The sequence below is a fragment of the Haemaphysalis longicornis genome, unplaced genomic scaffold, assembly GCF_048455015.1.
Source record: "Haemaphysalis longicornis isolate Haplotype H1 unplaced genomic scaffold, Haemaphysalis longicornis Haplotype H1 scaffold_8, whole genome shotgun sequence".
Classification (NCBI taxonomy): domain Eukaryota; kingdom Metazoa; phylum Arthropoda; class Arachnida; order Ixodida; family Ixodidae; genus Haemaphysalis; species Haemaphysalis longicornis.
In genome coordinates, this window is record NW_027526445.1 from 52,947,722 (window position 1) to 52,972,481 (window position 24,760).

The 24,760-nt window shown below is 50.7% G+C and overlaps 1 protein-coding gene across 1 annotated transcript; it reads right to left on the reverse strand.

Moving 5' to 3' along the window:
• Positions 1 to 13,204: 13,204 nt before the first annotated feature.
• Positions 13,205 to 14,220, reverse strand: LOC144148299 (uncharacterized). Its single transcript, XM_077679855.1, has 2 exons — positions 14,003 to 14,220; positions 13,205 to 13,912 (listed from the first exon to the last, which is right to left on the reverse strand). Exons 1-2 carry the CDS (start codon positions 14,162 to 14,164, stop codon positions 13,205 to 13,207), a joined length of 870 nt encoding a protein of 289 aa, XP_077535981.1. The 5' UTR covers positions 14,165 to 14,220.
• Positions 14,221 to 24,760: the final 10,540 nt, after the last annotated feature.

Sequence of the window (24,760 nt, forward strand, 5' to 3'; positions counted from 1 at the left end):
TTGTTTCGGTAGGGAACATGCCATAAACAGCGCGCATGCGAAACTGCGCCTGCTGCAAATTGCCGCACATTTCGCGGCGCCGTAAGCCGGGGCAATATTGTGCCCTATTTTGCTTATATTTTGCGACAAAAACAGCCGCCATTTTCAAGCTGTTACGTAGCATTACGTCACTTTTACGCAGGCTGAAGTTGCAAATGCATGAAGTAATCGTTCCCGCCAACTGTTTAAATTACGTCACGCTTTCTCAGCCAATCACAGAGGGGGTGTGTATTACGAGCAGTATTGTTGTTGAATAGCAAAGGCAGGCTTACATTTTCATGTCCGCTGCATTTAGTCTGGTTTTTGATTGCCGGCCAAAAATTATGCGCCTTTAGTAACGAGAAATAAGGCAAACTTTAGAACTGCTATCCGTAAACGACATGAAACGTCAAAATGACGACGGCACACACAACCACTTTGTCAACCGGAAGCACGTGACCAAAATTGAAAGCCAATCAGAAAAGACTTCCTTCAAATTGCCTGAATTGCCGGCAATTTGTGCAGTCGAGGATAGGGCCCCAGGTCGTAAAGTTTTCTGTTAGCGCCGCTGACGACAGTGGCGTTGCAGCGTACTAAATATTTTCGACAGCATGGTCACTTTAGCTTAGCGTAGGAGGGTGCCCGTCTGGCCCGAGGCACCAAACGAACTGTTTATCGCCGGGTGTACAGCTGGATGGAAGGTCTTTTGTGTCGCGGCGCCTCGCCGAATGGCAGCAGAAGAGAGGACGGGAGAATTCTGGAAAGTCCAATCCTTCAAAACTGTTTTGTAGTTCGGCATCTCCTTGCGGGCGCAGGATATTTCCAAGGCGTTTGCGCTTGAAAAACATGGCCCGCGAAATTCTTTAAAAGAAATACTTTTGTTAGCTAGAGAGGCGTTCAGGGTGTAACAAGCAGCACGCCAGTTCACTAATTTGCATTAGAGATGAGTTGTCATTCAGCGCTTTATTTTGTCTTTCTTCCTTTTTTTCTTCGTTTGTCTGTTTAGTTAGTGTGAGCAGCGGCGCCTTGGACTAAAGCATCTTCCGCTTACGAGTACCGATTTATTTTCCCTTGAGAGAACTCTTTTCACCTGTTTTAGAAAGAACGTAGATACGCATTTCCTCATTGCTGTATTCTGTGTATTCCATACTTCAGTTCTACAGTTGTTATTTTAGACAGTCCACGGTATCCTCAGCGAAAGTTATGTATGCGAGGAATATTGATTTGTTTGCATACGAAGTGTAAGGCGCCCGCGCTACACAGACAATGAGGCGCGCTGTCGTGGAGGGCTCCGGATTTCCCCGCCAGAGCCCAGTATTTTTAACGTGCGCCGAAATCTGGAACACATTGGCGTTTTCGTTTTTTGCCTCAATCAAAAAAGGGGCCTCCGCGGCGGGGAATAGACGTCGCGTCCTTGGGATCACCACCACCACACCTTAGCCACTGAGCGACCACAGCGGGGTATGTGAGCGACAACTGAAGTCTGGCTACTGTAATGAAATTCACGAGTGTACGACGATGATGCCAAGCTTCTGTTCACGTGATTTAAAGTGTTGTTTTCAAAGTTCGCTATATACAAAAATTTAATTGGTGTTCTTTTTTTTTACGTGTAGCGGCGCAGTGTTTTGGTATTTTTTTCGGAGTATGTATTGAAGATGTTGCTCTAGAAGAGCGAGATTGGAACATGGCGGACAGGGCTGGACTGTGTGTGCGCAGCCGGATCGGCTGAGGAGTGGACCTTGGAGGAACCGACTCCTAGTAAAGGTCTGGTTTTAGGAGGCACGGTGTCTTTCTTGGGGGCCGCGGCCGGGTGCTAAGACCCCGGTACAACATTTGGCGCCATGAACGTGGGTCCGGCCGTCCGTTCTCGGGAAAGACATTGTGGTCTTCTTCCTCGTTGTTCTAGAGCATTCGCTGTTCGCGTCGCTGGTGTCTGGGGTATTCCCTGGTAATTCTCTGGAGATTGCTGTGTCGCTTTTCTCGTAAAAAGTGGCATTTTCCTTGTGATAACGCAATGGCGGTAATCACTTCGTGCTTTTTTTTTCGCTTTGTGGTGCGCGGTATTTCATAATGAAGCTTAGCCCTCGCCGGGGCGCAGCCACGCCTCCTGCTTGACGGAGCCTCTTGCCCGGTCCTCACTGTGCCAGCATTGTATCGGATGCTTCGGCGGTCGTCGCTACCTTGGGCCCGATCACACACCTCGGCGAGAATCTTACTAATCGCTTGGAGAATTTGCAGGTGGGGCTCGCTGGTTCCGGGAATGCGCCCCCATGAACCTCGAAGCGCCACAGCGCGTGCCGGCGTTCCACCGGACCCTCGCAGTGCCACGGTTCACGGGCTATGACGACTTCAAATCCGTGGCTGACTACATGTGCGACCTGAATGTTTACTAGACGGCGTCGGGTGCTTCGGACGAGTTCGTCATGACCCGTGTCCTGCCGGTTGCCCTGGAGGCATCGGCTGGTCGTTGGTGCCGTCTCCAGACCCCGCTCACGTCCTGGTCCGACTTCGAGGCACGCTTCTGGGCGGAGTTCTTGCACCCGATTACTGGTACCGCATCCTCCGTGAGTCGGAGGCACGCACACAACACCCGCGTGAGGGCTTGTTCGAATACATTCGAGCGATTCAGGAGCTTTTAAAAGAGCTATCTCGGGTGTGCCTGAGGCGGAAATGGTAAAGCACGTCTTGCATCGTCGCCACCCGCGCTTCCGACCTTTCCTGTACGGTCGTGAGTACTCCAGTTTGGAGGAGATGGCGCGATCAGCTCGGGCAATCGAGGACGCTCTGATATCAGAGCTGAGTTATGTACCCTCTCCGCCAGTAGGGGAGCCACTTCAGCCAGCTTGCGCATGGAGAGACACCCATGCGACATCGCCACAGCGAATTCCACAGCCACGTACAGCAGCGGCGGGCTCGCATTCCGCCCGCGCACGACGTTCTTCTGCCCTTGGCGACAGGCAGTTGAAGCGCGGAAGACCGCTAATGGTGCAGACCACGGCGGGAACTCCCCGCAGCGGTTAGAGCCAGGGTTCCTGCGTTGGGAAAACAGGCCCTCTTTACTGGCAGGCTCACCGCTCCCCGACCCGAGTCTCTCCTTTTCGGGTCGGCAACAAAATCTTCTGAACTCCAGAGGTCCTTCTCCTCCAGTTGTCGAGACGGCAGGGTCGCGAGGCTATAGCCTGACGTAAATAAAGCTGGCGGCTGTTAATAATGTGGACAGCCAGGATACGTCCGTCGTGAGTGTCACCGTGTGATGGCCGGTCGCCGAAATACAAATAGCCATCCAGACAAGGGAATGCAGCCCGGGGTAATGATGGTGACTAACCCGTCGCCGAAAGCCGCAAAATTGGCTGGAGGCGGGGACTGGTGTTTTTTACCCACTGCTTGCCGGGCTGAAGCGCGCGCACAGCCCATTGCAGCAGTTTGTCACTAATTGGAGATACAGTCTTTGAACTCTGCCGAGTACGGGGTGTCAAGTTGCGCAAATGCAGCACCCGGTTGCAAGTGGCCAATGGTGCTGTGGTTGAAGCCCGTGGTGCTGTGCGCTTGAACATTTCTTACACAAGCAGGAGGAGTCAGCAGCGCTTTACATACTGCCCTGGCTTGCTGGTGCCTATAATTTTGGGCCGGGATTTCATTGTTCGCGAGGGCCGACTGCTTGACTTGGCGGGAGGTGGTTTCAGATTGGGCAATGACGCAATGTTGATACATTTTGCGGCGTCGACGCATATCTCTACTCTGCCAAGGTCAGCCGCAGTCGCAACGAAATCGGTGTTTCCTGAGCGAATCAGGCAGTTGCTTGAGGAGTGTTCTTGTAGTGACTATTAAGGGTGCAGCTCGCCTATGTGCTGTAGCTGTTGGCTGAAATGTTCACGGAGGCTCTTGGGCGGACAACTGTCCTTTAACATCGCATTTACAAGGGAGACACCCCTCCTTGGAACTGCAATCCATGGCCGCTCAGCATCCAGAAGAAGGCGAAACTGCGCGTCGTCCTCGAGGAGATGCTGAACACGGGCGTTGTGCGGCCGTCGCAGAGTGCCCATGCATCTCCGATCATGTTGGCGCCAAAAAAAGACGGCAGTGTGTGTGTCTGCGTGAACTACCGTCATCTCAATGACGTAACTGTGAGAGATGCTTATCCTTTTACTGCCGTAGAATCTATCATTTCCTCGCTTGGTGGTTGGTGCGTGTTTACCACTATAGATTGCTCATACGGCTTTTGCAAATTGAAATGCACCCGGATGATATTCCTAAAACAGCCTTCACGTGCTACAGGGGTCTTTCCGAGTTCGTTCGCATGCCGTTTGGGCTGAAGGACTCCCCGAGCTCGTTTCAAAGATTAATGGACATCGCTCTTTACGGTGCATATTATAAGTACGCGATGGCCTATATGGATGACGTCGTCGTCTTTTCGCGTGCTTTTGAGGCGCATCTCGTGCATCTCAGAGATGTGCTTGACCGGATGCAACGCGCCGGTCTTACCATCAATCCCAAATAGGTTGAACTAGGCACAAGCAAGGTTGACTTGCTCGGCTTTGTTGTTGACAACGGAGAGCTTCGTCCTAATGATGCCAAACTTAAGGCACTTACGGAGTATCCTTTCCCGCGTGACGTTAAGAGCTTGCAGCGCTTCTTGGGCATGATAGCCTTTTACTGCAGCTTCATCCTTCATTGTGCAGAGCTGTCACGTCTGCTGAACCAGCTTCTATGGAAAGGCGTCAGATGGCAATGGGAGGAGGCTGAACAGCAAGCTTTTGAATCACTGTCTCGCGCAATCGCGGAGACAGCGGCGTTAAAGATACCGGACCTTCTTGCAGACCGATGCTAGCGACTATGGACTGGGCGCAGTGCTGATGCAGGAGTTTGAAGGCGTTCTCCATCCGGTCGCATTTGCTAGCCGTACGCTCACTCCGGCTGAGGGCAATGTCACGGTCCCAGAACGTGAGTCTCTAGCAATCGTGTTTGCACTGAAAAAATTTGGCATGTATCGAGACGGTGCCTCTTTCACAATTCAGACAGACCACATGGCTTAACGTGGTTGCAGCGTTTCCAGAACCCTGCTCGTCGTCTTTCGCGCTGGGCGCTTGTGCTTCAGCGCTCCGATTTTACTATCCAGCACAGGAAGGGTTCGGAGAACCAAGTCGCTGATGCGTTATCACGCGCGCTCTGCCGTCATCTTCGGACGCGGAAGCACCGGCGATGGTGGCTCCAGTGGATGCTGACGCACGATGGGGTACGGTGGTGAGCAGGGCAGATCTCGCCGCGCAACATGCGGACGGACTCTGCCGTAAGATCATTGAGCATCTCAGGGCACAGGGTGCTGCTCCCACCAGCAACAGCGGTGAGTTTGATAAATATGTGTTGGCGCAGGACGGTCTCCTGCTGCGGTATATTCCGCAGGAAGACGACAAACCTAGTTCACCATTCCGCGCGGTTGTACCTCGTAAGCTTCGGAGGGCTTTCGTCCGTTACTTTCAAAATGCTTCAGCATTGGCTGGACACAGTTCCGGCAGCAAAACTTATGAGAAGTTATGTCGGAATGTCACGTGGCCGGGAATGAGGCAGGATGTGCTGAGGTATTACAGGAGCTGTCACGTGTGTCAGACAGCGAAACCCCGAGCTGGTTGCCCGCCCGGATTGATGCGGTATGTTGAGAGTAAGAGCCCCTGGCAAATCGTTGATTGCGATATCATGACCCTTACCCCCGCAGCCCGCGTGGTAATTGCTATTTGCTTGTGGTGACGGACCATTTCACCAAGTGGGTACAGCTGTACCCGCCACGTGCCGTCAATACTCAGAACGTATGGAGATGTCTCATGAAAGTGTTTGCGTGGTTTGCCTTTCCTGCCCCACTCATTACGGATAACGCTAGGTATTTCACGAGCAAATTGTTTGAGGATAACTGTCTAGCTCTTGGCGTGAAACACAAGCGTACAACCACGTACCAACCTCAGGTAAACATCACTGAGCGCGTGAATCACAATCTCAAGGAAGTGTTGATTGCCCACACAGAACAACATATGGATTGGGACGTTACGCTGCCTGAGATTGTATTTATTTGCCACTCAGACCACGGTGAATCGTTCAAGCGGATTCACGCCGGCTGATTCGAATTACGGTCGGGAGTTGCCATTTCCTCTTGACAGGACACATCCAGAAACGGAGGCGGGTTCTGGTCTGTCGCCCCATGCTGTGGACGTCCGCCAGCGCCTGAGTGACGCGACATAGGCTGCCCGGGCGCGGCTTAACGGTGCTCGTCCCCAGCAGGTGGAGCAGTATAACCGGTGCTGTCAGGATGTTCAGTTTGAGGTTGGCGACGTGGTTCTACGGCGCACTCATCCGCTGAGCGACGCTTCACGCAAGTTTGCCGCGTCGCTAGCCCCTCAATGGGAGGGCCCGTCACCGTAAGCGAGAAGCTGTCTTCCATAACGTATCTTTTACGCCACACCAGTACAGGGGAACATGCAGGCCCGGTTAATATAGCAGACCTTAAACAGTACCTCGTGGACTGATCTGTTTTTGGCCGCAACGCCTCTTGTTTCTTAATGGCGTCTGCACACTTTCTATGGCATTTTTACCGCATCCTTTTTAGGTATTTTTTGTTTTGGTTTGCCTTTTCTTAGCCATGAATTTGATGCTTGATCAGTTCCACGTGATGCGCTTCTTTATTTTTTATTTCCCTCCAGCTAGAATTGTGTTTGTTTCCGGGCGTTAATTTTTGCTTCTTTAGCGTCCATTTTGGCATTCGCTCCGGCTGCGCCCGCATTCACAGCCATATCGTTTGGAGGACTTTCACCACTGCCACATCAATACGCGCGTTGTGCATAACCCGGTGGCATCCTGAGCTCCTTTCTCCCTGGCCTTGGGGCCACCTTCCCGGCTCCACGGCACTTGCTCCCGGCCGTCCCTGCTCTCTCCTCTCCACTGTGCTGCCTTGGCGTGCGTGCTGTGGGCCTTAAACCGGACTTTTAGGTGGTGCTCCCCGTTCCACTCCGGCGCTGCGTACCTCTGGCCGGAAGGCCCTAGCTCCTCCCTCTGGCGCTGTTGGACAGACCCTCATCGGTTGGTGGGATTCCTCCAGTGGCGCCAGTGATCCAGCGGTGTCTATGACTGTACCTGGGCTGATGTGATCCTGTGGCTGCTGTCCCGGAGGATGCCTCGTGTTTCAAGCTTGCTGTTCGCAGCTGTTTCGTAGACTGCGGCGTCATCTTGGGGCTCCGATGTCGATGCCTTCGAGGTACTCTTTGTCCATTCTCGGTTGGCTGGAGGACTGTCCGTCGGCCTTTTCTTCGGAGGGGGGAGAGTGTGGCAACTCTGTAATAGTGGCGGGGGACAATCCCACAGGATGGACATGTGCCGGGTGAGGATGAAGATGTTGCGCGGGATGAGCGAGATTGGAACATGGCTGACTGGGCTGGACAGTGTGTGCGCAGCCGGAACGGCTGAAGAGATGACTTTGGTAGAACGGACTCCTAGGTCTGGTTTAGGGGGCCCAGGGACTTTCTTGGTGGCCGCGGTCGGGCGCTAGGACCCCTGTTCCACAGTATATACGCTTTTTCGTAAGTGAAGTGTTCTTGTATCCTTTGGGCTTGTGAGATAAGTACACATATCTGCATAACAGCGCTGCGCTGCTAGTATCATGCCTCCCCAGAGGAACCCTGAATTGTCGCACAAGAATGCGATGGCTCAAATGCCTTTTGTAAATGTAGCACATGAAATCGCTTGTTAAATCTACCCCTCCGCAACACAACGTATCACAGCATCCTATATTTGAAAAGAGGTAGAGGGAATGAGGTTCCCCCCCCCCCAAAAAAAAAAAAAACACTGGGACCCGAGGTATGTGTAGCCCCCCGCCCTTTCCGTTTTTTTCCCGTTTCAGATATGCATGCTTCCGCTCCAAGTTTGCCGGAAAGCTAACTTCAGTTTTCTCCACTTCCGCTAAATCGCGCCATAGCGCAGCTTAGGTGCAGTGCCGATTGCTCGCCCATTATGTCAATGCGTGCTAAGGTGTAAAGAAGAAAATATGCTGCTACAGCAAGCAAACGATTCGGCGGGAGTGACGTGCCAGAGGAGATGAGCTACTAGAGTTCTGTCTATGGGACATCTTGAAGGTAGCGCACCTAAACACGGACACTAGGGAAGAAACGACAAACCTGTCGTTTCTTCCCTAGTGTCCGTGTTTAAGTGCGCTACCTTCAAGATGTCCCATATGCATTACCAACTAGCCCAGTTGTCACTTCTTTTAGAGTTCTGTCAGTGTTTATCCCTCAGTTGTTTTGTGCGAGCCATGTTGCGGCAGTATTTGAGAAAATGCATTAAAAAATTGTCGAATATAATTGATTTCCCCACTTATCGCCAGGTATAAATAATATTTGTGCAATGACGCTGCTGGTAAAGGCTATTGGATTACCCTAAGGAGTTTTATCATTGTTAAAAATTAATCGCGAACCACAAAACACGGACAAGAAAGAAGGACACCGGTATAATTATCAACAATGTATGTTCACCAACTAGCTCGACGCTTAATTTTACTTGAGGTTTATCAGTAAAAACTCTATTGAGTTTCAATTAAACGAAGAATATTCTGTTGAGTTTTTTCTACCGAATCCTTGTTGACTCTTTAATAACTGCACTCAGTAGAAATATGAACGTAAATTAAACGAGCCTAAAATTAACCTAGTCGTCTTATTAATATAGAATTCCGTAGATACAGTTGGCAGCGCTGAAAAAAAACAGCCCTTCAAGAGTATATCCTTCAGCGCGAAGAGTTTTGTCTAATGGATAATAAATTGACTGGTGTCAATAGGTTTGGTTTTGCGTTTCCTCAATAGAAATCCTTTTGAGTTTCTACCGACACATCTCAATAGCCAATTGAGTGTGAATTAAGTTTCTATTGATTAATAAAAACTCACCAGGAACTGAATTGAAACTCAAAATTCATTTTTGTAAGGGCGTCTCGATATTCATTTATGCGTTATACTAAAGCTGCACTCAAGAGGAGAGGGAAAAGTGCGAAACCTTACTTAACACTAAAATCGAGCTGGTTAAGTGGGTGGGCTTCTCAGTCCACGACAAGGCAATAAGAGTAATTCTCTTCAATTAAAGGAATGTTACCCCGGGTCCCGGGTCGGCCAGGATTTCTTCTTTACGCCTGAAGGGGTTGCAAAACAATAAATGCTCCATGGACATATTCATTGGTTTATATGCTTGTTATACTGAAAACCGGCAAGCATTGGATCCATAGCATTCGTCGGCGAGTAAATCCAGCCCTCAAAACCGTAATCATGTCAGAACTGTCCGGGTCGAGATTCAGTTCGTTGCGATATCGATGGTTGCAATAGAAATTCGGGCCGCAAGAGGCGCCTTCGACTATTCGAAAACGTTGTCGTGGGCGCTGTCGCTACGGCGTTATCGCTACCTTCTCATTTCATTTTCGTGTGAATAAACAACGCACGCGGCGGATATGCACCTTCTTGTATGCGGCTATAACAAAATCCAATTTCTGAAGAAGGTAGTGCATGCCTTACAGCCCCAATAAAATACCGACACAAAATTTGTGAAACTACCAAACATCATGAAACCTCCTAATAAGACGTTTTTTATGGTACAGAAAAATCATTGCATTGGGCACAGAAACAACCATTACCTAATACAAGACAACGAAAGAAATAGCAGACCAACGTTTTATTTCTTGCGGCGCGATGCGCGTGTCCGTTCATATGCTTGGAGCGTACCATTATATCATAACAGCATCTCAAAAATACTTAGGAAGCCGACGCATTTTTAATACTGTTGCGGATCTGGTAGCGTGACCGGTGGTGGCGTACGTTGATCCGGAGTTGGGGCAAACATTGGGGCTTGTAGGGCGACGAAAGAAACTTTATGTACAGATATCTACATGGCATTTGACTGAGTGAACAGGGATTTGCGCTCCTGCGCGCCGGAGATTAAATAACCAGGTTGGGTCCGCCCCGTTTCCCCCTTTCCTCGACTGACGTCAGTATTGTCCAATCAGGGACGCCTCGGCTGACGTCCACACACTCACAAAGAGACGGCACTTTGCGCAGGTTAATGTTCAGTTGACGCCTGATGATGCAATGGTTGAAGCTACGAGAAGACGCCCTGACCCCGTCGATAATCCGGCGTGGAGTACTCGTTGAATAGCAGCGTCTCGGATCACAACAAAGCAGTCCCTCGCTGACGATTGCCGCTGGAAAAGCAATGCTGCACGTCTTTATAAATCCCTCCCGGCCTCCCTGCCTCGCGGGCGGGAAGCCGCGGAAAGCGCCTTTTTCAGCAGAAGCGTCCCTCTCCGCCGCGTCATCGCATACACAGCCGGGTCGCTCCCCACCGATGAGGGTAGGGGAGAGGAAAACTTGCGACAATGGGCCGACGGAAGCGTTGGGAGACTGAACCCGATTGCATTGCAGACGGGCGTCGTAATGTCAATACGCCGATCGTAACAGCATCTCCGGCCGGCGGGAAGCTCCCGACGACATTGGTTTCCAGCCTGTGTAGGAGGGAGTCTTGTCCCAGGTAGAGACTTCGGCACGTCACACAAACACCTCAATCGGTCCTCCCAAAGGGTAACCCATTCTTTTAACACGACGAAACGGTCAGAAGCACGGCACATACATTTGCGGGAACACTCCTGGCTTTTCCTGTCGCGAAGGGCTTCATGGCTCTCTCACGTGCACTCGCAGGTTCCGAAAAACACAAAAAACACAGCTACAAAGCAAGCGGGTGCAAGGACAATTCCCTGAAAGACCACCAGGCTGCTTCTAAATTCAAACAAACATACTGACTAAAACCCATCTAATGTGGCAACACTCAACACGAGAATATGAACTGAATAAAAATAAATCTAGTATGCAAAACGCATCAACAAAGGAACTCACAATATTGGTAATAAAAACATAGTTCAGGAAAAAAAATATGAAACCATATTCCTCGAGGCCAGCTCTACACTAAGGGCAGAGGCTTAGGCCGTCAGCGTTGCCATTGAGCTTCCCCTTTTTGTAACGGACCTCAAAATTGCGCTGGGCTCCCCATTACGCAAGACAACCAAACTGGCACATACAAATGCCTCAATATACAAATGCCTCAATAAACAGGTAGTACTAAACGCAACTACTTCCGGTCTTTATATACAACAAATTCGTACACTCCATCAGGGTGAGACGAAAATGAACACTGACACGCAAATTACGCCCAGCTTACACTGTGTTCGATCACGAACAATAACTATTCTCCAACGAACAACACAAAATTTACGCTTACCTCACGCTGTGTTCGATCTTGAACAATAACTACTTCCATAACGCCTAACAAAAGGTCTAACTTCGTGGTGTTAGAGCATGATGATTGACACACTGCTAACTAAAAGAAACAGACGCTTAACTACCTCTGTCTTACGAAAACTCGACAAACACTTGAATAATAAAACAGAATGAGCAAAGTACGCCATTATACAAGTGCACGCGGATTCGTCTGAATCCTTGAAAACATTCTAAGCCCTCGTCAAAACAAACATTTCCGGGTGTAGCCTGCCGAAACGTTGTTGCCACTTAAGCCGACCGCCTGTGCTCATCTTTTGCAAAGTGCACCGCACAGTGTACGGGAGAGGTCTCTGACACTGAGGGGGAAAACAGGCGCAACGCGTGCGGAGAGTACGGAAGTAAAGGGAACCCAGAGAAGAATGGGACGCCCGACCATGACGAACGCGACGACGGGGAACGCACTCTCCCCGAAACGTCCTCCCCTCAGCTCTCCGAGAATTCCTGCGGAACCCAGTCACCCCCTTCTGCCCTTTCTGGCATAGTGCCCCTCGGCCTTTGTCACGGCTAGGGAGCGGCCTCTTTGTTTCCCTCAGACGTCCGAGTTTCCTTTTAGTTCTGCTGCTTCTGGCCATCTTAGCCTTGAACGCTGCAAAGTGAAAGGGGTCACGTTCTTTCTTTGCCTTCTCACGTTGACTGTTTTTCGGCCGCCTCCTTTTCCTTCTTTTGGGTATCGCGGCGCATTCGAGCGGAAATGCGCCGCGCCCAGGCGACTTGCAGTCAAACTTGTATGGCATGTTCTGGCTGCCCGGGCCTACCTGCGCGGCTACTGGTTCGGTTCGCGCTCTGTGATCCGCCGACGTAGTTGACTCGTTACTTCTCTGCGCGCCTACGGACTTAGGTCGCGCTTCGCGATCTGCCGACGCGGCCGACTCGCTACTTTCTGGCGCAGCTACGCAGTTAGCGCGCGCTTCGCGATCTGTCGACGCCGCCGACTCGCTACTTTCCGACGCGGCTACGAAGTTAGCTCGCGTTTCGCGATCCGCCGACGCGGCCGACTCGCTTCTTTCCGGCGCGGCTACGGAGTTAGCTCGCGCTTCGCGATCTGTCGGCGCAAACGGCTCACTTCTAGTCTGAGCGACTACGGGCTCAAGCCGCTCTTGCAAACTCTCGGAAGTGGGTGGGACAAACACTTTACCTAAGAAGTCGGAAAATTCATCCAGGTCTCTAGGTTGTTCCTCGAGTTTAGAGCCTTGCGATGTCACCTCAACTACCGTGGCCGGCAGGGGCCCCTTTACGCTTAGAGGGCTGCTCTCACCCATGCACTGACTGCTGCTGGGTGCCACCCCGTTTGAACTGGGCACTATCGCTGCCAACTCCCGATCTTTTGAGCGGTTCAGCGCTTGGACAACTACCCCGAAGTTCAAACCCTTTTGCCGCAACAATTCCTCAGACCGGTTGGAAAACAGGTACGGATATTCGGGCGGCAAACTAGGCGACACCGCGGCCTCGGTGTCAAGTATCCCGAAGGGCCCCTCAATACAAATTCGCGCGATTGGAAGACACGCTGTTTGCCCCAACCGCCTGCTTGATCCAGGCGCACTCGCCTGAGAACTGCTCTGGGGTCACGTAAGATGGATGTACTACATCCATCATCGCCGCGGAATCTCGGAGTACCCGGCAGCATTTGCCGTTCACCGTCATCTCCCGAATGTACGGTTCCAGCAGCTTCATATTCACATCACCTTCACCTGCCGACAGAAAAGCTACCCTGGGATTCCTACACCCGGCGGCCACGTGGCCCGGCTGGCGACAGTTGAAGCAAGTCAGTGGTTGTCGCTTTTCGAAAACCTTTTTCTGATGCTTCGCCTGGTCGTCTTTTGTCTCCGCTTTCTCATCGTCACGGTGCTTCAAATCTTTCTAGCGCCCTCGGCATCTCGGGAAACGCTGTCTTTTTGCCATTTGGGTTTGAACTCCCGCTTCGGACCCTCCCTTATTTCACCAGCATGACGCGACAAGAACTCGTCAGCGAGCTCGGCGGCTCGTGTCACCGTTGTGACATCTGATTTGTCCATTACCCAGCTACGCATGCTTGCGGGGATCCGGCGGTAGAACTGCTCCAAACCTAGGCGTTGTACAACTTTATCGTGGTCGCCAAACGCGCCCTCCTCCTTTAGCCACTCCTCGAAATTCGCCATCAATTTATACGCGAACTCCGAGTATGACTCATTTCTCCCTCTTTCACCTTCCCGAAACCGCTGCCTGTAGGCCTCCGCTGACAACCTGTACTTCTTTAGAAGACACGCTTTTACTTTGCTGTAATCTTCTGCCTCTTGTCTAGTCAAGCGGGCTACCACATCGGCGGCTTCACACGGCAACAAAGTCAGTAGGCGTTGCGGCCAAGTGTCTCTAGGGAAATCCACTTTCTCGCATGTGCGTTCAAAATTTACCAAAAATAAACCCATGTCCTCTCCCACCTTAAACGGTTGCATGAGGTCCTTCATTTTGAACGACAGCTTTACTCCTCCCCCACTAGAGGCCTCGCCAACACCACTACCGCTTCTGGCTTTCAATATTTCAAGTTCGAGCCGCTTCATCTCGAGCTCATCTGCACGACGCTGTGCTTCCGCTTCTGCTTTCTTTCTCTCATCTGCACGACGCTGTGCTTCCGCTTCTGCTTCTGCTTTCTTTCTCTCATCTTGCTCCCGTTCTTTCATAAGCTCCAGGCCCTCTGAGAGCTCATCGTCGTCTGCCCCCACTGCTTCAATAGCCTCGATGATTTCTGGCTTTCTTTTCTCATCGCCTAAGCTTAACCCCAACATTTTTGCCAACTCTAGGAGTTGCGGCTTTCGTAGCGACTTCAGGTTCATGTCTGTATCGAGTGCTGCCAACTGTTACTGCAAAAAATCCTTTACCCCGACGCACCAAAGAAACCTCGCGTCAAAAGAGTAATACACACAAAAAAAATCCGTTACCCCGACGCACCAAAGAAACCTCGCGTCAAAAGAGTAATACACTTTACCTCCCTCGCTACACTTTGTAAGCAGAGCCTGGTAATCCCTCAAACAGAATGGCCTCGCACTCACCAAACTTTGCAGTCACGCCTCCGTGAAGTCGGTTCCGATGCTTGGAGTCGACTCATGCCTCATGGAGACGATCCCGTCCGCAGTGGAGATGATCTCGCCGTGGTGGAGACGATCCCACTTGCTGCCAACCAGTGTTGCGGATCTGGTAGCGTGACCGGTGGTGGCGTACGTTGATCCGGAGTTGGGGCAAACATTGGGGCTTGTAGGGCGACGAAAGAAACTTTATGTACAGATATCTTCATGGCGTTTGACTGAGTGAACAGGGATTTGCGCTCCTGCGCGCCAGAGATTAAATAACCAGGTTGGGTCCGCCCCGTTTCCCCCTTTCCTCGACTGACGTCAGTATTGTCCAATCAGGGACGCCTCGGCTGACGTCCACACACTCACAAAGAGACGGCACTTTGCGCAGGTTAATGTTCAGTTGACGCCTGATGATGCAATGGTTGAAGCTCCGAGAAGACGCCCTGACCCCGTCGATAATCCGGCGTGGAGTACTCGTTGAATAGCAGCGTCTCGGATCACAACAAAGCAGTCCCCCGCTGACGATTGCCGCTGGAAAAGCAATGCTGCACGTCTTTATAAATCCCTCCCGGCCTCCCTGCCTCGCGGGCGGGAAGCCGCGGAAAGCGCCTTTTTCAGCAGAAGCGTCCCTCTCCGCCGCGTCATCGCATACACAGCCGGGTCGCTCCACACCGATGAGGGTAGGGGAGAGGAAAACTTGCGATAATGGGCCGACGGAAGCGTTGGGAGACTGAACCCGATTGCATTGCAGACGGGCGTCGTAATAGCCCCGTTTACATTGACCCGACGAGGGCGCGTTGAGTCGAAATAAACAGGTTTTTTGGACTCGACACACCCCATGTATAAGCGGACGGGGTGGGTCAGAGAGCCGTCGCGGCGAGTCCAGTCAACTCGGAGGTAGGGGGTGGGTTAGCTCGCTCGTCGGGCTGAGTCGGCGGGCCGCGGGGAGCAGAATACCGTATTTGCGCGGTTCTAACGCACCCCCAATCGTAACGCGCGGGTAACTTCGCGCAGGAAAATTCGAAAAAAAAAAAGTGACACTGACGGTACTGCGCAGATGGAAAAGACACGACACCACGTACCTGGAAGAGGGAGATTTTATTTGGTTTATGCAGCTCTGGAAGCAAAAAATGAATTGTGCTTCACAAGGTTGCTTATCCAGCTGCTGCTGGAAATAAAGTTATAGCGGGGAACACTGAAACTGCTTGCGAGTTCAAGTGCCTTGATCTTCATAATTTTAAGCGTTAGGGCCCGCTAAGCAGAAGCACAAAAAAAAATGTGCAACATCTGACCAGGGTATGCGGCATGCCATTGAAGAATCAGTGCGACGAAATTCACTCACGTGGTGTTGACGGATTGTTTTTATTGGATTGAGTTGGGTTTTGCGGGTACTTCGTGTCCGTTGCGCATGGCAATGCTGCTGGCCGCTTTAAAGCCTATTTCGTTTTTCAGCCCAATTGTAACGCGCACAGAAATATTAAGCTACCTTTTAGCAAAAGAGGGTGCGCATTAAAATCGTGAAAATACGGTAGCCCCTTTTCCGTGAACCCCGCTGCTCCCCTCACCTCGATCCTTTGCACGGGGTTCATATAAACTCGGACGCGTCGAGGTAAGCTGAACCCGCCACTCAACTCACCCCGCCCCCGTCGCGTCCATGTACACGGGGCTAATGTCAATACGCCGATCGTAACAATACTTATACCGGACCTCTGAGCACTGAACCTCGCAAATAAGCTAGCAAAGACGAGTTGCACACTACCTTCTGAGCGATGCTCCAGGAAAGTAATTCTCTCGCTCCCCGTGTGTTGCAAACTTGAGCGGGATACAGCTTGAAATTATTCGGAGAAGTCAGAAACGGGAAAAAGAGCTGAAGTACTACTGGAAGTACTTTTTTATTGAACTAAGCACAAAAGCGGGAGATTTCTAGCACGGGCATTGCTCGTTTGTCTTAGTCTTATCAACATTCAGGCGCATATCAGAAATGTTCGCAAGTGTGCATTAGTGTGTTTTGAAGCATCGTTGTCAATCTACAGTCGTACCCAAACGTTTGCGGCATCTGGACTGCGTGGCGGCGTGACGAAAACCTCCATTGGTGCGCTCCTGCCGCCACAATCCAGGCTGCCCTAAAACGCCTCCATGAAAACGTGCACCCAATCTGCACGGACATTCTGCAGTACTACGTGGACCCGAAGTATTGAACGCTAAAGTTAGGGCCTGAACTTACCTCCTGCGGAACGTAAAATTTGTTCTCTCTCTCACACACAAATCTTGCGCGCCGGGCGAGCTTTGCGCATACCTGTCCTTAGTGCGTTATGAGGCATCTCTGGTCACTAGCTTGCCCCTGACGTGTTTTTTATATTCGGGGCAGCCACTTTGACGCCACGTGAGAATCACCGCGGAGTGTGCTTTCAACGAGAAAACAAAACACGTAGCTCGGGCCCTTCTACTGAGTTTGTTACAAGCGTAAGTAGAGTACCATCTAACGCTGGTGTCAACGTTTTTTCTGCGAAAACGCTCTACGTATCAATGGGTGCCGCCATAGCGTGTACTTTGGCAGGCAGTTCAGCGTTGAATGGGCGCCAAGGGCTTTCTGGCTGCGCAAATTCAGTTTCTGCTTACGCAATTGCTGCCAAAAGTGCTACCATTAACAACTTTTGCTTTGTATAAAATACTGCGTTAGTACAGTGTTTGAGAAATAATTTTTGCGGCAAAAATCACAATAACGGAGTCTTGTATTTGGCACACTTTACAAAACACAACATGCTGTTGCAGTTCTAGGATTAAATTATTACGTCCATAAGACAATGCAATGTTGTCTGGCTGTTTATTTGTCGCTGTAAACAAAAGCCTACAGTGCACTTTTTTAAAACTGTGTTTTTGCTTCCTCTCAATATTCTATTTTTATTGTTTGGCTCCCTCCGAAGCAAGCTTAGTTATGTCATTCAGCAGTCGACTAAACGGAGGTCCTCTCATTTGTATGAATTGGATGTAGAAGGCTATTACTGCAACTCGAGCTTCAGGCCGACGCCCGCAATATTATGAAATTGCAATTATGTGCGAAATGGTAACCATATACCGGCCTGTCAAGTCTCCGTCAACCTTGCCACATTTTTCCTGTCTAAGGCAGTGCAAGCTTCAAGGGGCAACGCAAACATCGTAATTGCATGGTACAGCAAAAGGACTCTGGGCCACAGAGGCAAGCTGCATAATTTTATAAACAGGCTGCCGGGACCCTGGCTCGCTTTTGAACGCTGGAAGGAGCCTACAAGCGAGTGGCAGCGACGATACGATGAACTGTAGCGACGAGCGCCAACGCCAGAGGACATTGGCTCCAGTATATTATTTTTTTATGGTCGCTGTCGCCCACAGTATTTTTGTGCCTATTGAGTTACATTTCCCGCGTCACTGTCGCCGTCGCTGCATGTGGTCACCCTTTCATCTTAAGACATTCTCCACAAAAACAAGCACATGCGTTAAGTGCAAATCACGCTGGTAGTTAAACTCATCTGTGATAGGCATTTAATGCCAGAAAGTGTAATGCCCAAAATGGAAAAGCATGCCAAAAACAAAGCTCCCAAACACTTCATTGCCGACAAGTACAATCTATAGCACTTTGCACTAGCCACTAGCTGCACCTCCGATTCTCACGGTACCCACAATAGCCATGGCAGCATGCGATTGCAGCGACAGTTTCCACTCTATTGAGAAAATCAATGGGGCCTCCCTCTGCGCAGGGAGCAACGTTGCCAGTGTGTGCTACTCAAGAGATTATGTGCTAGTAGGCCATTAAACTAACTACAAGAGAGAACTGCTTGTGTGGACAGGGTGTGTAGAAAGCCCGTCGTGCGGAACAAATTCAATCTTGTGGCAAAGTGAACTCTTTGGTAAATGGCTAGCAGCTGTGAGCGCGATTTAGGTTCCTTGTAAGAAAATTATACCTAAATTAGGCAGAATTCCCGAAGTTATGTCAGTGAAGCTCGCCTAATTGTTTTCGCGGTAAACGTGTGAACTCCAGCCATTGTGCATATTTCCGCAAATAGAATGTTACACGATGATGGCCTGCAGAATATCGGGTACAGAATGCTCGCACAGTGCAACTTCTTTTGGTCTGTGGTCGGTGGGCTTCTTCTTTGGGAGGCCTGGTTTGCGCTGTCCAGAAAGCAACCAGAATGTCATGCTGGAGTGCACGTTGTCTACTGGACACCGCAAGCAGCTCCTCGGATGGTGGTCTGTTTAACACCTTTAAACTTGTACCGACGCATTTGTCGCTGTTTTTGTGGCTAAATGCACGAGGCGCACTTCGTGACATCGCGTGCACAAAGTTCGCATCGTCCCTTTGCGCACTTACGGACGAATGTTCTTTCTGAATGCGCAACAAAGATTGTCCACACCTAGTGCGGTTCACTTGCTGTACACTTGTAGCGTACTCAAAGTTCACTTCGTTGCCCGGACCAAGCATTCAGGGCACTTTTTTATGCACAAACACCCCGCGTGCCCCCCACTCTCCTATACCTGGACGCGAGCACCGCTGCCCGAATGAGCGCAACACAACCCAAATGGGGCGCCCACCTTTGAAGCCGATGGTACGAAACGGAGAGGCAAACATTTGAAAGTTGTGGCGCCCTATACACCGAAGAGCCAAAGCTCAAATCTCTGCAGACCCCGGACTGCCCAGTATTCCCTCCTAGCGTTAACTCGTCATCGGTTCTGCCCCGAATCGAAGTGGGCCACTGTAGGTGCTCTCGGCCGGGAGGACCACTTCCCCTTGCTATCACCGAACTTCTCGCAGGCTTTCATGCTCGCAGCGGTACTGCCCTTCACATGAAACTAGGTGTAGCCATTTGACGCGCTCTCAACTCCGGCCCATTGGCACTCGGCAGATCATGAGCGGGAAAAGAAGAACCTCGCCACGCCGCAAACAGTGCCACCGGCTCGAGCCCCTGATACGCGCGTACATGCCTCATCCTGAACCGCATGCGCCGCAGCGCCGCCGCTTCCTGGGTCGTCGTGCTCGCATGCGCCCATCAACAACTGGATCGTGCTCTCTGACACTGCACCGGCAACCCATTCTGCATTCTCGCCTCTCGGAGTGCCTATCTCTGATTCGGGCTCTATAACACGCGCTCCGGACTCCACCTCACCACCTGCCTGCCTAAAATCCGGCTCGTGATCGCACGCTCTCACTACTGGTGCGGAGCCTGCCGGCGATACACTCATTTGGGGCAGGCGCTTCTACACAGGGAGCAACCTCGTCGACACACGACTTTGGCTGGGCGGCCACTAGCGCCAGAATTTGCGCAAGGTTGGCCTGTTCCGCCTCCCTCGCGAGCCGTTGGTCTAAAGCCCGCGTCGCATGAGCAACCTTCATGTCGAGCTGTTCGATAGCCACGACGGTTGCAGCCATTCGCCTCTCTATTCGCCTCTCTATCACGACCCCCGCCATTTGCGAAGGCTACACGCTAACTCGACTCACCTATAACTACCCCGAGTTACGCGTACCGCGGCTACACTATATTAACATCGGACAGCAGTGGTCGCGTCAAGGAGAAGGGCAAAAGGCGACTCACTCTGCCGCCGCTGTCCGCGCTCAGTTCAGGGAGGAGGCCGCTACGCCGCTCTCGTTCAGTCGGGCGCTCCAACGCCCGTCGTCGTCGGATCTGGGTTCTTCCTCAGATAATGCAGCTCTCTCCCGGTTCGAAGCCTCCGGGCTGGTGTGGAGCGTCTGCTCCCTGGGGCCCCTCGCCAAGATGCCGCCCCTGCTTCCAAACTCCGGTTCGGACTCTCGAACTCTTGCTGACGACGGGTGCTGCCTTCTAGAATGCAGCTCTTTCCCGTTGTCCGAGTTCGTCCTCGCCGCCGCAGCCTGGAGCTTCTGCTCCCCGGGGTCTCGCACCAAGATGTCACCCCGGACTTTGGCTTGGAATCGCCGCTGCAGCTAGGAGTGTCTGCTCCCTGGGGCATGTCACCAAGATGTTGCCACAGCTTCCAAACTTTCGAACTTTCACCCCAGCTCGAACTCTCGAGCGTATGCCGCCGATGACGTGGGGTGCTGCTGTTGAGAAGGCAGCTCTCTCCCCTTGTCAATCGAGGTCGTACTCGCCGCTGCAGCCTGGAGCTTCTGCTACCGATGTCGCCCGGGGTCGTGGCTTAGTGTGGCCGCTGCAGCCTGGAGCGTCTGCTCCCTGGAGCCTCTCACCAAGACCTTGCTCCAGCCTTGGAATAGCCTCTCCCTCGTCCGCAATAACCCAGGTTCGAATCCTGGACACCGCACCAGTTGAACTCTCAAAGGTTGACCGGTCGCCCATGTCGATGATCGATGATTCGATGAAACGACTACTCGCTGGTTCGTTGGCCGACGGAGCATAGCAGATGACGGTCTACTGCAAGTAAACTGGTATTTACAACTTATGGCTCGTGATCGCAAACAAGAGGTCAGGCAAGGCCCGCGTCGAGCGGCAGCTCGCACTCTCCGTCTCTCTTCTCTCTGTCCCTCCTTAAACGTCAAACACCTCGGTTTTACCAAAACAAACCCGCCACACATGGGACGTCACAACTTGAGATTTAGGATGGCTCATTATTAGCCCACACTAGGCCACTGATTGGCCACCGTGACAAACAAAGCTAGGTGTGTTCGAAATAGTCACGTGATTCACCTCTTTCACTCTCATACAGACCCCCAAACGTATTCCGCAAAACCAAAATATAACAGAAATTGAAACAAAACATAAAGCAGATCTAACTACAGGAATCGGCTCTCGGGCGGCACGTCTTAAAGTATTGTCACAACGTGCGCGCCTATGTTTGTGCTCCGCGCCGCCAGAATTCCTTTCCTTTTTAGACACGTGGAGCGCCTAACAAAGCCTCGTCGCCTACGTTTTGACGCATCGCAGAAGCCAAGTCGCCAGGCTCAGACGCGTGAGGAACTGAATTTCGCCCATCAGCTTTGAGCAGTGCAACTGAAGTTACGGAACAGACACTTGTGGTGACCTCTTCTCCTGTTCAACCCAAGGTTTGACCCTTTGACCGACCTTCAGCTCCCGACCGCTTCGGGGATTCTCATGGCGGTAATCGTAGTCGTTAAAAGATCAACGGTACCCCTCGGCGGGCTTCTCAAACGAACACAAGAAAAACCTTTTTTGAAAGCTGGCATCAATTTCAGCTTTTATGGAGTGACCGACACGTTTGTACGCGTCCTCTCCGGGCCGTCTCGTCGGGTGGACACAAAAGCGCGGCGAGTAACAAAGAAGCCTTCGCAGTTTCTCCGTACGCCCCTCGCGTCCAACTCAGCTCGCCCGGTGAAAACAAACACCCTACAGGTAAACAAGCTAACCTAGCGAAATGTATCTAGTAGCCGGGCAGTTATCATTAATAAGTTAGGAGCCCGAACTTAACACGCTCGTTTGTCTTCTTGTTATCAATATTCAGGCTCATAGCAGAAATGTTCGTAAGGGTCGATAGTGCGTTTTGAAGCATCATTGTCAATATACAGTCCTACTCAAAAGTTTGCGGGATCTGAAGTGGGTATCGGAGTGACGAAAATTGCATTGGTGCGCCATCTGCAGCCGAAATCCAGGCTGCCCCAGAAGCTCTCCATGTATACGTGCACATGATCCGCACGGACATTCTGCAGTACTACGTGGACCCGCTGAATTGAACACTCAAGTTAGGACCAGAACTTACGTCCTGCGGAAAATAAAGTTTGTTCTCTCTCTTTCACACAAAACTTGCGCGCCAGGCGCGCTTTGTGCATGCCTGTTCTTCTGCGTTGTGGGGCATCTCTGGTCACTAGCTTGCCCCCTGACGTGCTTTTCTTATTAGCAGCAGCTACTTTGGAGCCGCGTGAGATTCGCCGCAGAGTGGGCTTTCAACGAGAAAACAAAACACGTAGTTTGGCCCGTCCATTGAGTTTCTCACTAGCTTAATTTAGTTAGAATGGAATCTAACGCTGGTGTCGACATTCTTCAGCGAAAGCGCTCTCTGTCATTGGGTGCAGCCACAACAAGCTGTTTGGGCGGACGTTCGGCGTGGTATTGCCCCCACCATCTTTTTGGCTATGCAAATTGAGTTTTTGTTTGAGAAAATGTTGCCAAATGTCACACCGTTAACAAACTGTACTTGGTATAAAAAATTGTGCTAAAAATATTTAAGAATTAATTTTTGAGGCCAAAAAACAAAAAACTTACACGCTGTTGCAAATATATGCTTAAATTATTACGTACTCTGCATAAGGCAATGCTTATTTTATTCCTTTTTTTTAATAAGTAACTACACCATAGTTCAATATTTTTAGACCTTTCCTTTTCTTTCTCTCAGAATCGTACAATTATCTCCTAGACTCTTTGACAAGTTTGGCAATCTAACTATGGGTTGTTAAGTGTTATTTCCCTCCAAAAGTGTTATCTCAAATTACCGTTGCTTGGTTCTAAATCTCACAGTGCAAAGTATTACGACAACGGAATAGTGCTTTAAAAGAATACCGGCCTGTACAGGCTCCATTAATTTTGCCCCATTGTGCCTGTCTAAGGCAGTGCAGGCTTTAAGAAATATCCACACGTAGCGATGGAGACGAGCGACGGGAAAATCGTCACTCAATGGGCACAGCAAACGGTTTCTTTTCTGGCCGGATGTAGCCAACAAGCGAACAGCGGCGACGGTACAGTGAACTGTAGTGACGAGAAACAACGCCGGAGGACATTGGCTCCAGTATTAATTTTTTCGATTGTCGCTGTCGCCCACACTATCTGCTTGTGTACATATTTAGTTTGGTTTTCCGCGTCGCTTGTCGCCGTCGCTGCATGTAGTCACTCTTTCGTCGTAAGAAATTCCCCGCTAGCACGAGCACATGCGTTAAATGCAAATCACGCTGTATTTAAGCATATCTGTGGTTGCCATTGAATGCCAGAAAGTGGAATGCCGAAAAAGGAAAAGCATGCGGAAAACAGAACTAACACACACTTCAGAGCCGAGAAGTAAAATCCATAGCACTTTGCCCTGGCCGCTTGCTGCTCATCCGAATCTCGCAGCACCCACAATTACCATGGCGGCATGCAATTGCAGCGACAGTTTCAACTCTGACTAATATTGAAAAACTCTATGGTGCCGCCCTCTGCGGCGGGCGCAACGTTGCCAGTGTGTCCAACACACGAGCTTATTTATTTATTGTTTATTTATTTATTTATTTATTGGAAATGCTCACCAACAGCGCAATGGCCTTCTGGGGTGATGCATAGAATACAGACATATAAGGCATACAAAAGACAGAATATGAAAAGGGAAGTAATAGTACAATTATGTGGGTATATATACACAAAGAAGGAGAGTTATCAAAGAGACAGAGACATTCTCTGAGCAACAAGAGCACGGAGATTGTGTGTAGAATAAACGACAAATACAAGCACAATCGTGATGATTCTCTTCGCTCCGACACACAAGAACAGAGGGAGAAGTGCATGTGCGACCGCGCTATAGAACATGTGCATTCAAGATGGAAAATTTTTCAAAGAGCGTTTAAAAAGAATCATGTCGTTCCAAAACATGTCAATGGCAGATAAAAAAAGACAGTTAAAGGCATGTTGGCATCGGTTAGCTGGTACCAAGCTCAGAATGTTGTCAACATGAAAGCAGCCATGCGGCCGCAGTGGCCTGCTTGACACTCGCAGGAGAACAGAGCTCACAAGGCAAGGGCAGTCAAACATAGAATGAATGCACTTGAAAAGAAAAATCAGGTCACGCCTGGAACGCCTGATACAAAGCTCATCAAGGTTCAGGAGCTTGAGAACCTCAACGTGCAGATAGTTGCTCACTGGTGAGTATCGATAAAATACGGTTCTGGTGAAGCGCTTCTGAATCCTTTCTAGTCGAAGAGACGATGAAGGACTTAAACAATTCCAGATTGCGCTTGCAAAGTCTAGCTTCGGCAAAATTAGGGCGCGGTAAAGGGATGCGAAGCATGATGGGTTCGTGAATTCACTCGTGGCTCGGGAAATCATGCCAAGTGTTCGGAGACAGGAGTTCGTCAGATGGTTCACGTGCGAGTTGAAGAGCAGTTTTGCGTCCATCAATACACCCAAAGCGCGCGCTACAGTGGCGCGTTTTATGGCAAAACCGAGCAAAGAGTACGGAAAAGTGAGCGGCGCAGTTTTACGAGTGTAAAATATCACAATAGTTTTGGAGAGATTAAGCTTTAAGTAGTTGCTGTCGCACCATGCCGAAACTGCATTGATGTCATGTTGCAGCAGGACGCGATCATCCGGTGAGGAAACCGCGCGATACAGCTTCATATCATCGGCATACTGAGAGAGCGAACAGTGTCTAATGACAGAGTAGATGTCATTAACAAAAATGTTGAAGAGGAGAGGG